This window comes from Carya illinoinensis, chromosome 3, assembly GCF_018687715.1.
Source record: "Carya illinoinensis cultivar Pawnee chromosome 3, C.illinoinensisPawnee_v1, whole genome shotgun sequence".
Taxonomy (NCBI): domain Eukaryota; kingdom Viridiplantae; phylum Streptophyta; class Magnoliopsida; order Fagales; family Juglandaceae; genus Carya; species Carya illinoinensis.
In genome coordinates this window covers 53,709,648-53,725,232 of record NC_056754.1, presented here as the reverse complement: position 1 = coordinate 53,725,232, position 15,585 = coordinate 53,709,648, and the positions used below count along the sequence as shown (strand labels likewise).

At 34.4% G+C, this 15,585-nt stretch overlaps 2 protein-coding genes across 2 annotated transcripts; both read left to right on the top strand.

Moving 5' to 3' along the window:
* The first annotated feature begins 4,894 nt into the window (after positions 1-4,894).
* On the top strand, positions 4,895-7,653 carry LOC122305785 (hyoscyamine 6-dioxygenase-like). Its single transcript, XM_043118330.1, has 4 exons — positions 4,895-5,196; positions 5,516-5,766; positions 5,967-6,285; positions 7,143-7,653. Exons 1-4 carry the CDS (start codon positions 4,987-4,989, stop codon positions 7,392-7,394), a joined length of 1,032 nt encoding a protein of 343 aa, XP_042974264.1. The 5' UTR covers positions 4,895-4,986; the 3' UTR covers positions 7,395-7,653.
* Positions 7,654-13,372: 5,719 nt separating this feature from the next.
* Positions 13,373-15,583, top strand: LOC122305317 (RING-H2 finger protein ATL1-like). Its single transcript, XM_043117737.1, has one exon. The coding sequence runs from the start codon at positions 13,820-13,822 to the stop codon at positions 14,861-14,863; it is 1,044 nt and encodes a 347-aa protein (XP_042973671.1). The 5' UTR covers positions 13,373-13,819; the 3' UTR covers positions 14,864-15,583.
* The last annotated feature ends 2 nt before the right edge of the window (positions 15,584-15,585 follow it).

Below are 15,585 nucleotides of genomic sequence, written 5' to 3'. Positions count from 1 at the left end.
CATGCAGCTCATGACATCATTTGGCAAGAAAATTAATCTATTTTGCAGGGATTCTTGGCATGTTCTCCCTTGTAATTAACTAACCAGCTTTCATCATTAATATCGATCTTAGCTCGAAAAATAAACCATTTTTCCATATCCAGTTGTAATAATGGTTTTTTTAATGCACACTTGCCGCAAATATATATTTTTTAAATTCATCATGACCATGATCATAAGTAGCTAGCTAGTCGTGGCCGGTTGATGTAGAAATTAGAAAAGGTCAGTCTGCAAGACGTTGGACCCGATCAATGTTATAAAGTGGAGCTAAAAAGCATGCATGCTTGCTAGCTAGCTAGCTCTCTCTCCCTATATATATCTATATATAAATATTAATCTTTACGAAAAGTTTGAATATACTATATATATATATATAATTAAATGATTTATCAAATGCATGATCTATTGAGATCATCATAGGTACACCTAATGTGGCAAAGAGTAATACCAAATATAGGAATCAAAAGCCTAGCTTGGCCTGCTCTACTTTTTACCGATTCAACGTTATATATTTCTTTGCAGCAGTACTATGCCGACGATTTGACATTAATGTTACCACATTCCTTTTGTCTTTTTTATTTTTTATTCTTTTATTTTATTTTTTTATTTATTTTTATTTTTATTTTATTTATTTCGTTTAATTATGTGTACAGAAATGACGGACTGTTTGTCAGTGATTAATAATCTTCATGATTATCATTACATGCATGCATATATGCCTAAATACATGTAATTTGTATGTATGTAATTAAGGGTTTTAAATTGTGTTTATAGATGGTGTTCGTGTCGTATCAAGATATATATATTATATTATATAGATAAATCTAAATCCGATCTATTAAATTTATTGTGTCAAAAATATCAAATTTTAACAAGACCCATTAATATAACGAGTTATGTTGTGTCAACCCATTTCAATATGTTTATGTAAATAGATGAATAGACTTGAAATTAATTAATTTTACCTGATTATATTTAGTACAATTTTATATAAATATTAAAATCACGGTATCTATAAAAATTATAAAACTAAGTACTACAAGGTTAAAATTACAATCTAAATAATAAAAATATCAAAATTAAAATTTTAAAAATGTTATTTTTATGTATAAGGATATAATTGTAACTTTAACTTTATTAACATATCATAACGGGTTATAACATGTCAAAACAGATTGACTCGTTATCAACCTGTTAAACAATCGTGTCTTAACGGATCAGTCCATTTTATCCCAAACTCGTTAAAATTAAATCCAAATCTATTATATATTATTATGTCGTGTTTGTATTGGGTTAAAGGGTCGTATGACATATTGCCACCTCTATATAGAATTACCAGCATCCTATTTTATTACGAAAGTATGGTACTGCATGCATGCATGCATGCATGGAACCAGCTATTTCAAATTCATGACCATGATGATCATGGGTAGTGGCTGCCGGTTTCCGGCCAAACGGGGAGATGAATTTGTTTAAATACTACGTTCTCCATGACATGATATCAACATGTAAGTTCAACATGCATTAATTAACCAATCATGATGATGTGGACTTGACATGTGCATCCATCATGCATGATGCCTTTACGTGTTATGATGACTCCTCTATCATAAAAATTAATATGATGATCTATCTCTTAGAATATATATTTTCTTTCCCCAGCTTATATTTGGGATAGGCAACAACGTCATAAACAAGTCAAGAACTATCGAACGAGGAAAACAAGATATATATATATATATATATATATAATTAATTATTTGCCTTATAACCGAGGCCGGATGGCAGTTAGCATTAACAAATCTAGCTAGACAGCTTCTCGATGATATGTTTGAAAATCCGCCCCCTTTAGAAACTATTATATTAATATTAATTAGATCTAATTTCGGCCAAAAAATATTAATTATTAGCTTATAACAATATTAATTATCACCAAAAGCTTTGCAAGATAGCTTATTTTGAGTTTTGCCACTTATTATCACCTCATACAGTAGTACTATACATTACACTTATTTTTTTTTGGTTTTATTCCATTTAAACTAAATGAATTATTCTACTCATCATCCATACACATGCGCACATTTGATGAGAGAAAAAAATAAAAAAACTAAAAAATCATGTGTGGTGTGTGGTTTGGCCACGATAATACGTAGAATTTTTCATCTAATTAATATATTAAGAATTAATTTATTACAAATAATTAATTTTATCTCTTCTCATCAGCTTAATCTTTTAAAAAGTGGTGATTTTATGTAATATCATGATTCATATTAGAGATCCTGAATTCAAACATTGACTCTATACTTTACTCTACTTAATTAATATTAGAAATATCGATTTTATTATGCACAACCTTGCAAATCCAACAATGCTAGTAAAATTGTTTTTATGAATTCTGACTCTCGTACCCTGTATTTTCCACTCAAACTTTGTTTTCAAACACCGGCCTATTTAATTAGCTTGTAATCTTAGTGTATATTGTAGTACTCATTTTTCTCATTGGAACAATACGTCATGTCTCCTTCACGACAATATAAATTATTCGATCACTCTGATTTTCAGCAAGTAGTCGATAATGTTGAATGTTAATGGTTTGGTTCTAATTGGCTTCTACAATTTCCAGACAGTGCTACGTCCACTGGATTGGTTCTGTCTAGAAGAATTGAACACTCATGATTTGAGTAAGCTGGAAACAATGAACTGGTTCGCAACAGATTTTTCCACGGACTTGCTGCTAATCTAAAAAGTAAACTAGGTTTCCGATATTCCAAAGCCACGTACATTGAAAACAACCCGTCACTTATAATTAGATGACAAAGTACATGCATCAGTTGACCTTAAGGGAAAAAATAACAATAATTATTGAAAACTTGCCTCTTATATATAATAAGCAATCCACATGCCCTAATGACTCGCTAGGAAGAGACATAGTATGAACAAGTCGTTATTCTTTTGCAAGAATCTGACCGCACTGAGATTAATTAATGTTAAAAATAGGAAATGGCCGCTTATAATTTTATTATATGTTTCTGTTTCGAACAGCAAGTTGTATGTCTTTGATGTTATATATTTCACTGAACCGTAGGCAGAAGTTGCTTGCTTTCGAGCTGAGTCGACATATCCTAGCTCTTTAATGTCTCAATGTGGCTTTATTGCTACAAAAAATTTCCGGCAATTTTATTGAATAATAGCTAGCTAGGAATCAGATGATCAATTATAATTAAATCTTCTAGCACGTACTCGTGTGCGTATGTGTATGTCATGTATGTGTGTGTGTATATATATATATATAGAGAGAGAGAGAGAGAGAGAGAGAGAGAGAGAGAGAGAGAGAGAGAGAGTACTCTATCTATCTTAGCAAGTACGTATTTGCTAAGATAGAGAATTAACTCTCTATAACCATAGGCAGATTTGAATCATGTGGTCTATTATAAGCTTGTATAATAGATCACACGATTCAAATCTGCCTCCAAATTAATCTCTAGCTAGCTACCAGCTGTATACTCATGGTTCTAAACATTTATATATTTCTTGTTAATGCAGGATTCATATGGAGATCACATGGAGTAAAAATATAAATGATCTCAGATGAGGTTAATTTGTAAATATATATATATATATATATATGCTGATCTTTAAGCGAGCTTTTCCCAAACTCACTACAAGAAAAATGGCCTTTTGCGATCAATTTATTGCAACAAAAAGACTATTAGCAACCAATTTCCCTTTTTCTTATAGTGACTTCGCATCATGATGCAGAGCCACTGTGCCGGCCGGCCATCAGTTGAATTTTAGTCAAGAGCGAGCTAGCTAGCTATAGCTATAGCTAGCTCTTCTTAAGAAATTACAAAACTAGATAGATCTCCCGATTGAGATCGAGACCTACGCACTGTTTGGTTATTCAAAACATCTCATTTCATATCATCTCATTTTATCATTATAATTTTCATAAATTTGTACATAAAATATAATAATTAATTCAACATTTTCAAATTAAAAAAAAAACATTAAAAAATTATATTAACAATATTTTATTTAATTTTTTAAAAAAATTACATCTCATCTTATCTCATCTGTATAACCAAACGAATTCTAATTCGATCGAGTGAACTTGCACAACTCACATCTTACTGTGACCTCCACTCGAAAGAACTTACCATACTTTTTAGTTCTACTTTTCTTAGACGACTCAACTTCTGATCGTTATGCACCGCATCATAAACTTAAGCTCAACACAGACATTAATTTTCAGGTTCCAGCTCATGCAAGTATATACATAAAGGGCAGCAATTATTTTTGTCATCAATACTCCCTTCCTCTAGCTCCATCCAAGATTTCAAAATGATCATCATCATCATATATATACACGTCATATATATATACATCATATATATATATATATATATATATATATATAAATATATTTATATATATAAAGGATTTTGAAATACTAAGTATATATATACTGTGTATATGTCATTTTTCACGTACGACTTCATGACTGTGTATTTTATTGGCCGGTGATTGCTGGCCAGTATTTATTTTTAACATTGAATACAATATTACAATATCTTCTTGACGCAAACTTACATGATATAAAAACTTTAGTCAATCCCTTCACGTTTCTGAAATAAGAAAGAGGTTTTAATTGCCTGTCTTGGGTCTCGATCGAGAACTCTATTTACCTATAAAATGAAAGTCTTCTGCAGGAAAAGGACTTGGTCCATGGTATCATATATACTATCATGTGATTATTATATATTCTTATTCAACAAAAAAAGAAAAAAAAAATGTGATTAATATTAATCTTATTCCATCGACTGTCCTTGCATGTGGTTGAGCTTATAATAAGAGGCAACCTTGCAAACGTTTTCCCAATGAACCATCGAACTTTGGTTCACGCTATCAGATAGCCTTTTTCTGTAATAATTCAAAAGATTGACGGACATGGAGGCCGGGGATGATCGGAAACTTGTTTCAAACTGGCCTAATGTTCAATTCGTACCTGAATCGTATGTGCACCCTCCAGAAAAAAGACCTGGGAAGCTCGTCGTTCAACCGTGCAAAACAATTCCTGTTGTTGATTTTGAGGGTCATGATCAAACCCAGATCATTCAGCATATTGTGAAAGCTACCGAGGAGTTTGGATTTTTCCAGGTTCAAGCTGCTTTTTCTCTATCTTCCTTTTTAAGTTTTTCACTGATCCGATCTTCTGTTAGATTCTCTGAAAATTTGGCATAACGTTTCTAAAAGTTATTGGACAAGGAAGTCAGCTTTTAGCTAGCTAGCGCGCAGTTTTCAAATCCTTGATTCCTATTTCAAGGGTTACAAATGATTCCGATGATAAGGGGATGATTTGTATGATATATGAACTCGCGCGCGCATCCACACATATATATGCATAATCTTTTGTATCCATGTTTAATAATCGTTACCAAGTAAAATTTACATTTCCTATCCAAAAAATGTAAAACAGATCATCAACCATGGAGTTTCCAAGAAATTAATGGACGATGCAATGGGGGTTTTCAAAGAATTCCATGGCATGTCTTGGAAGGACAAGACAAGTCAACGTTCCAAGGACCCCAATAAAAGCTGCAGATTCTACACGAGCAGTGAAAAGTACACAACTGAGGAGGCTCACGTCTGGAGGGATGCACTGACACACCCTTGCCATCCTTTCGAGGAATACATGCAATTTTGGCCTGCAAAGCCAACTAGATACAGGTAAAGGAAGCATTAATCTTGCATATAAGTGGTAGCTACTATTATCCGACCCGCACAGGAGATATGCAAAAGTATATATAAATTTGATCTTTCGAACTTCAGATTTTGCATGCAACGATCGAAGACTTTGTTTTGCAGTATTAATTATATATAATCAACTGATCATGCTAGATGTTTTTTGCATGAATTACAATATCCAGGAAGGTTGTTGGGGAGTATGTTCAAGAACTGAGAAAGTTGGGGGATCAAATCTTGGAGCTGCTTTGTCAAGGATTGGGACTTAGTACCAGTTATTTCAGCCGGGGACTTGTTGAAAATCCTGTACTGTTGGTTAATCACTATCCCCCATGCCCAGACCCAAGTTTGACTCTGGGATTAGTCAAACACAGAGACCCTAGCCTCATCACCATACTACTTCAAGAAGAAATTAATGGACTTCAAGTCTTCAAAGATGGTGAATGGATTGGTGTTGACCCTCTTCCTCATGCCTTTGTAGTTAACGGAGGTTATGTGTTACAGGTATTTATATCTCCATATATATGTATATATGATTCAGGCCTAATTACAACTTCTTTCATATATATATATATATATATATATATCATGCATGTTTGCCCTTAATTTCATGGAGATAATCTATTTTTTCCTGTTTCGGGTTAATTATATATACGTTTTTTCCACAATAAACTCCTATATATATATATATATATATATTATGATTTGATCATGATCCTAAGTTATCATATTTGATTTTCACTCTCTAAAACTATATATCGCCAATTATCTATTAATATTGGCACCCTTTTGTACTCCAAATCTGATTGTAAAGATGGTGAAAAGTAGACGATCATGATGTGATACAATCAGCTTAAAACGTATTTGACCTTTCGTTTTAATTTCTTTTTATCTCCTTTATTTAATTTTATGATATTCACTTCTTTGTTTGGGTCCATATGTTTAATTAATAATATACCTAAACTCAACCAACAACAATAATTCAAAATAAAGAATATTTGAATCATGTGTTGTTTCCATCCTTTAGTTTCAGCCATGCATAACGAATAATATAACATGATTTCTTCTCTCTCTCAATCCGCTGGATCAGTATCATAGACCGCCCCTAGCTATGGGCTACTCAATGGTAGATGGTCTCAACATCTCCCTCAAACTAATACTTTTGGTTAATTTAGGTAGGATTTGATGTCATCTCAGGTCTCTTAATTGTTCGAGGATAATTGATTTTATCATAATATCATCAGTTCATGAGCAATTAAGACCCATCACTATATATACCATCTCTTTAATGCCGGGGAATTTAAATGTTTTCAATCTTGTTGGTAATTAATTAAAGGCTTTCACTATCTCTGAGTTGGTAGATGATCACCAATGGGAAGCTCAAAGGTGCTGAACATCGAGCAGTCACAAATTCAAGCGTTTCTCGAACATCCGCTGCCTTCTTCATTTATCCTAGCAAGGACAGCATTATAGAACCTGCGCAGGCCCTGATAAATGCATGCAATCCCCCACAGTACAGATCCATGAAATTTGAAGATTTTCAGAAAAACTTCTTGGCTAGATCTGGCAATGCTGAAGCAGTGATGCAGTTTATAAGCTCCATGCATGACTAATAATGAAGCAAGCCAGAGATCAAGCTAGAAGATGCCATGTATATTCTCTTTGGCGCTAGGCCGGCATGCATATATGCAAATAAAGTTGTAGCAAATTAAGTGCGTTTTCTGAATAACACCACCTCATGAGTTGGCTAATACAATCTTGCTAAGTTACACATGAGAGATGATGGCATGATCAATAAGAGTTGTGATGAATGGCTCTGTGACTGCGATATCCACAAGTTAAAAATAATATAAAATTATCCAATTTTATTCATTCTCTAATTCTCTCCAAAAAAAATATTTGCTGTGTTGTTACTAAATCCTTTGGCATCTGGGAATCCATATTAGAAACGTACAATTAATATTTGCAGACATTTTTTTCCTTTTCTTTTTAGCCTATCGAGGCAAGCTGGTGATTTCGTAAAGAAGAAGAAGGATATAATATTCTGACCAAAACGAAATAACTACAAGAAAAGTTTGTTAATTTATATATAGCTAGTGAGATATATGTACACAAAATTCTACTACAAGATTTGAGATCGACACTTACATGATATTCGCCATCTCTTCCAATGGTATCAGCTCATCATGAATCAGACCTTCTAGGAAAAAAAAAAAAAAAACAGATCAAGACCTCCGAGAAGAATTACTGGGAGGTCTGCATTAAAAGAAAAAAAGAATGCAGAAGAATTCTCTTTTTACGGTGGAAAGAAGTAATTAAATGAATAAAATGCTCGCAAGCTTGGCTTTATAGTCAGCCATGCACATGCATTATAATAGTTCGTTTCATAATTAACAAGATAAAATTCTCAGAAAAGTTGCTATTGTTTTGCAGAAACATTAGTGCAGATCTCTGCTGTTCGTCACTTAAATTTGTACGTTACATACAGCTTCGCCCAAAATATAATACATACATATATATAAGTATGTATGTATGTATATGTATATACAAACACATACATGTGTATATATATATACAGATTAGGTTGAGTTTTGATCAGACAAGCAACATGACGAAGATCATCTGCGGAGTGGATGTATTATATATCGATTGGTGTATATATATATATATATATATCTAGCTAGCTAGTTTGTAAAAGTACGTACGTACGTACAACATGATTTTCACCATGAATCAACAACTGTTAATGGTAATGAAGGATAAAGAAAAGGACTGAGCATCACATATACTGCTTGGCCACTAGGTAGATTATGGCAGCCAAAAAGGTGATTAGGACATAAACCAAACAAGCTAATAATTAGTTAAAAACAAAGGCAAGAACCCAGTGGACGGTGAATAGGGCATAAGAGCCAAACAAGTTACCAATTAATTGCAAGATAAAGGTGTAAATGAGGATAAAATATACATTGTCAAGCAAAGAAGAAATCCACTAGATTCAGTATCTTATCAATCTAAAAAGAGGAAACATTTTTTTTTAAAAAAAAATGTGATATTATTTGTTAAAGGGAAGCGTGAATAATTGGTAGGTGAAATGGACCATCTACAAACAAATAATATATATATATATATATATATAATGGCCATCGGCCTAAAAAAACCAACCCTATGTACGTATAGTCGCACATGCTAATTTGTGATTAATCAAATTAATTAAAAAAACATAGATTTAATTAACTCCTTTAATTTGTAAAAAAAAAATATTTTTGTTCATGTACATACGATATACGGTACTGGAGTTTACTCTACAAGATTACCCGACATTAAAAATAAAATAAAAAATTATATGCTCCAGACAGATAATCTTTTTTTTGCTTCCCTAAAACTCCAAACATAGGTCGTCCTAATTAATTACATCTAAGGCGCACGCATATATATATATATATATAGAGAGAGAGAGAGAGAGAGAGCTAGGAATTTGATCTCTTTTTCATTATAAGTGTGGGAGTCCCAGGTAGCAAAGTATATACCGAAGTAGCTAGCTAGGGTACGTTGTTAATTTCTAAGTGCATCCGGAGAGTAGGGGCCGGCCGGCCCCCTCCCTCTCTTCTTCACTTGTCCAAAACTAACAAATTAGTAAAAAGGGATTAAATTAGGGTACCCTTTCTTTCTTTCTTTCTTTCAACAGAGAATTGGAATTTCAATGATAATCATTGCCGACATCATTGACATTCTTCCCTATTTCAAGCTATGACATGTCTTAATTAAAAGTCTATATGAAAGCCAATAACACCACTCACAACGTTGTCCGAATTCTAAAGTTCCTTTCCTTTCCTTCCAGAAAATCCATCCATCTCTGTTGCTGCATCACTTCTTTTTCTCTTCCATTATCTACAGAGATAAAACATAACAAGATCGATCAAAGATGCAGTAATATTATCTCTATCCTATATATATATATATATATATATATATATCTGTTATTAATGTAACATATTTCGATTCGGATATATATTAATTTCTGCTTAAAGAAATTCAGGTTTTGCTTTACATAATAATATCAGAACTGCTAGATGCAATCGGTACATGTAAGCGGGATGTAAATGGTTGTACGGAATGAATAAAAAAAAGTTATAAAAATAATTTTTTTTCATGTGTGTCCCATATTAATTCACTTTTTTCAAAGTGACTATACGCCGCTTGCACAACCACGACTGCAAATATCATTTCTCTAATAATATTACAATACACCCATCAAGCCCAATGATCAAGAGTTGATCTTTAAGCTCATAATATCTGAAAGAGAAATGATATTTACAGTCGTGATTGTGCAAGCGGCGTGCAGTCACTTTGAAAAAATGAATTAATATGGGACCCACATGAAAAAAAAACTAACTTTTTAATCGTGGATCTCACTGTTTTTCAAAACGATTGCACGGCGTTTGTAATTTCATGACTATATGCAACATTGTTGTATATGAAAATATGCATATTAGGAAGTAGCTAGCTAGGATGACGTGGGCTGTTTTTGGGCCTCTGTTTTTGCCCAATAATGCCAGCTTGGAGAATAATAGGACTGGTTAAAAAGCAAAATAACGATTGATAAGATAGAATTACAATGCCATTTTTTTTCTTTGTATTTTTCAGAAACAAAACATACAAGCTAGCAGCTTCTAGATAATATAAATCTTTTATGAAAACATGAAATTGTTTGTGAAACCAATTGAAGCAATGCTCCCTTTTTTTTATGAAGACATATTGAAACTAGGAACATCATGAAATTCTTATTTTGTGAAAACATTAAATGTCATATATATATATATATGAACTTTATGTGGTTAAAAAAAAAATGGATGCATTAAAGTTTTGTTACGTACAAGTAAAATTGTGTATTAATCTATGTATCAATACTGATTCTTTTATATTTAAAATTTAAATTAGTATTATTTTTAATAAAATTTATTTTTTGACCCATCACGTTAAATTGGTACGCATAATTATCATTACAATTAGATTTTTCCTTCTAAGTTTCCCTTTAGATTTCTAGAGCTTCTTAGCAATCATATCCGTCAAAAGCAGAGTACTGCTCGTGTTACCAGCAGTAGTTGATGTGCTGCATCCACTTAATACTAATTTATGCAAATACTGAAAAATCATGCAGGGATTTGTTGGGGGGGGGGGGGGGGGGGGCCAATATTCTTTCTTTCTTAGATTCTTCTCAAAAGAGCCACATGCAAGCAAGCTAGTCGTAGATGTTGATTCATAGTATCCGGTTCAGTATGAGCTCTTAGCCTAATACCCAAGAGATCAGATGTCATATATCAGAATTGGTAGTTGCATGAGCAATCCTAAGAGTGGGCTAGCTGCATGCTTTACTGAATGACCGTAGCCAATTGATTGCTGAGTTGCGTCAAGTAATTATTGGAAGCGACATCCAATGTAATGTTGTGCTGCTACAACTGGTATAGCTTCGCAATCGTTAATTTAGATAAGGATATAAGTTATATAACTAGAATCGGCCGGATTGGTTTGACATTTTGGAGATCAGATAAGCACTAGAAGCGCACAGATTTTTGTACTGGCACGTGTATCACTACATGTTGGTAGGCGCGCAAGGAATGACGGTGGCCGTATTTGGGAAAGCAGAGGCCGCTGAGTTGGACGATGCAACGTGAGTCACTTTGTAGGCCCTAGAGACCTGCATGGTTGTGCGTGAGATTGAAGATCAGCGGCTTCTAATTCCTTTGGCGTCGACACATGACTTACAGTACTCATGTAAGTCGGAGGTGGTCTTGGCACAACATGTCAGGTTTTATCTTTACTAAATTCAGAAAAACAAGGAGGATATTGAGAAAAAGAAAAACTTTCCATTTCAGAAGGGGCACTGGAAGAAGAAAGAAGGAAGCTCTTCCCAACCCTGACGGGTGAAAATAAGAGATTGGAGTTTTTGCTGGCTAAACTTGTCTTGTAAACAAAAGTCTTCCATTTTACTTTTACAAACATCTAAAGTTCTAAACTCAAAGCCCCACCCCAAAAGAAGGGGCCGGGGGGTGATAAAACAATATTAAATTATTACAAGGCTCAAGAAAGTTTCATTGAATTTGGATACCCTTGCCGATACTGTAGAGGTCATAGGCACACCCAAGAGCTTGTTAGGTCTCCCAATTTCATTTATGAGATTATTATTGATTGTAAAAGATCTCCAAATAAATAGACCGACTTATCTTGGGCTCAATGGATTTGGCACAACTCTCTTCCTAAGAAAATAGCCATTCTGACGTGGAAGGCTTACAATAATTGTCTGAGTGTTGATGAAAAAATCAAGTCAGTTGGCATTCCTTTGATTTTTAAGTGTGATTGTTTCCATATGGGTCATATTGAGGGGTTGAATCACGTGCTTTGCACTGGTGATTTCGCTTGACGTATCTGGTGTATGGCTGCCAATCAGGTTGGTGTGCAAATGGGTGTTTTCCGGACTTGAAAGAAATAGATTAACTTTTGGTTTCATCAGGCAGGTAAGTCCTCTCAACTTTGCATTATTTTTGGTATTCTTCATTCTATTATTTCTTGGCAACTCTGGAATAGGCGATGCAAAGCTCGGTATGATAATAAGGCAAAATCAGTTGCTTCAGTTTGGCAGGCTATTAAACATTGGATCCATAAGCTCATGAACTGGAATATGAAAGTTTCTTATGTTTTTAATAAAGATGTTGATATTTTGAATAGATTGGATATTCCTGCGGTTTATCCTAAGCCTAAGATTGTTTGTGCGGTGAGATGGTCAAAACCCTCGTAGGGTTGGGTGAAACTTAACACTAATGGCAGTAGTTTGGGAAATCCTGGGTCAGCGGGTGCTAGGGATATTATTCGTGATAGCTTTGGTAGGCTTCGGGCAGCGTTTTCTATTTTTCTAGGCCAGGGTTCTAATAATTTTGCTGAAATGAGAAGTTTGTTGGAGGGATTTAGGAGGTGTGTTTAGTTAGGCTTTCCTCGGGTTCAGATTGAGACAGATTCTCAGCTTCTAGTTAATTGGATTACTAAAGGTGAGTGTAGTATTTGGTATCTTGAGGATTTTTGGGATGAATTATTTGCTTATTTATCTTGCATGGAGTACCGTGTGAAGCATGTTTATCGCGAGGGTAATGCTGTGGCGGATTTTCTAGCCAAGAGAGGCTCTAGGGGTGTTGAGTCGGATTGGTACACGGATAATGATCACATGCCGAATCAGTTACGAGGTCTTCTTAGAATTGACAGAATTGGTCTTCCTTATTTGCGCATTTCATTGATTTTGTCCCAAGTTCGTTTGCTATTCTCATATATTATAATTTGTGTCTTTAATTGTATGTGTTTTGTTTTTGCAGGTTGGTTTGGTATTATGGGTTTACTAGTTGAGTTTTTATTCCTTTTTTTGGACCCTTTGTAATTTGTTGGCTTTATAGTTTTGAATTTTTTTTATGACTGAGATTTGTTTTTTGCTTTTATTTGTAATTCTTAGGAATCTGAGATGTAACTACGGTTTTCCTCCACCATAAGTGAGGGCTATCAATAAAATTGGAATACCGTCCTCTTCTTAAATTAAAAAAAAAATAAAAAAAATAAAAAAAAGACCGACTCAATGAATAAAACATAAACAAGTAATACTTCAATATGTTTTCAAGCTCCCTCATGTACCTTTTTGCCAACATTTATGTCTTCAAGTCAAACCCAAGGCCTTGTCTCAACAGCTCTCATCTCCATGCATGTCTATTCAACTAAGGAAGCACATGTGCGTGTTCCTCATTCATCCCATGTTTTCAATGGGCTTCTTTATTTTTTTATTCAAATCAATCTTTCACTGAAATTTCTAGCCCCCCCTCTCCTCTCCTTTTCTTCCACTTTTGTCATTTTCCCCATGTCTCTCTGAATATAAAATACTGTATCAGATTGACTAGTGTGAGTCGTTCTCTTCAAGATTTGAGTAGAATCGTTAGTCAAACCGATATATCCCTTCTCCATTTGTGCTCCACACTTCTGAAAGCTCTCGTTCAAATCATCTGCAATTATGGCACCAAACCAGAATCACTTCTACAGCATTGGATCTCAGGCTCTAAAACCCATTAAAACCCAGGCAAACTCAATTTATCAACCTGCCCTGCCTACTTCAGAATCTGCTTTTCCTATATTAGCCATTGCTGTTCTATGCATCATGACCACAGCTTTGTTGCTAGTTAGCTACTACATCGTTGTGACCAAGTGCTGCTCAAACTGGCACCAAGCTAATCTGCTGAGATGGTTTTCTACATTGAGAGCAAGAGAAAGTGAAGATCCCTTTATAGCTCTCTCTCCATCAATGTGGAATCGTGGGCTTGATGAGTCTGTCATTCGTGAAATCCCAATGTTTCCATTCAGAAGGGAAGGGGAGGCAAGAGGTGTCTGTTGTGTGGTTTGTCTGAATGAGTTTCAAGAAGAGGATATGCTAAGGGTTCTTCCCAAATGCAGCCATACATTCCACTTGGATTGCATCGATATATGGCTTCAAAGCAATGCAAATTGCCCTCTATGCAGATCAAGCATTTCAGGCACAAACAGGTATCGGATTGATCATATTATTGCACCAAGCTCTTCACCACAAAACTCTCAACTCTTGTCCAATAGCATCATGAGTAGTGATGAAGACTTTGTGGTAATTGAATTGGGGGGAGAAGATGAAGTTGCATTCCCACAAAGGCAACAAGAAAGAAATGATTCACTAGAAGTTCCAGTGCAGCCCAGGAATAATTCACCAAGGAAGTTGGAAAAGAAGCCTGGAAACTTAAAACCAAGAAAGTTCCACCATGTTTCGATCATGGGAGATGAATGCATTGATACAAGAAAGAAAGATGATCAATTTTCTATTCAACCCATCAGAAGATCTTTCTCAATGGATTCTGCAGCTGATCAACAGCTGTACTTAACTGTTCAAGAAATCACTCTACAAAATAGGGATCACAGTCTCGAAGTTAGTACAAGCGAAGCTTGCGACAGCAGAGGTCGAAGATCATTCTTCCCATTTAGACATGGCCGAGGATCCAGAAAAGCAATTCTTCCCATTGAATCCGAGCTTTAATGTGAGATTAGTTTTTTTTATTTGTATCAATTTCGGGTTTCATTTTTTGTTTTGGAGTGGAATTACTTGAAGTTTGAACGGTCAATTGGATGTTCACAGAAGTATAATAGACAAGTGCAAGAGAAACTCAAGATGAATATCATATAATACAAAAACGACACAAATTAGACAAAGTCTGGACTGCTGAAGGGTAGTAAGCATGGGCTAGAGAATGATTGCTTTCTTTATCCTTTCTCGAATGAAAATGACTGTTGTAATTCTCCCATTAATGGAAGCCAGGGTAGAGGGGACCCACTGGAATGAATAACCATAAGTGAAAGCGTGAGAAAGGTCTCCTTGGAAATGATCTCCAATACCTTATCCTGGAAGCAAATATCTGTGTTGATGAACGGCACAGCTTTTTTCTTTTGTTTTCTTTTCTTTTAGCCTTTTGTTGCAAGTCTCCGATAATTTTGGCTAGACATCTTCACTGTTTTCAATCAGATGCCTTCTTCCTGGGACAAGAAAGACAATGAAAAGAGAGTCAAATCTCAATCTAATACAGGCAGAAGAATCAGATTTCCTCACAAATCCTCACATGCATGTTGGTTTGGTTGGTCTTGATCTCTAGTTTCTATATGGAGACGTTGGCCATTGAGATTTTTCATCTCAAACACAAAATTCTCATCTCATTATTATAATTTTCTCAAATTTTCATACAAAATATAATAAACAATTCAATT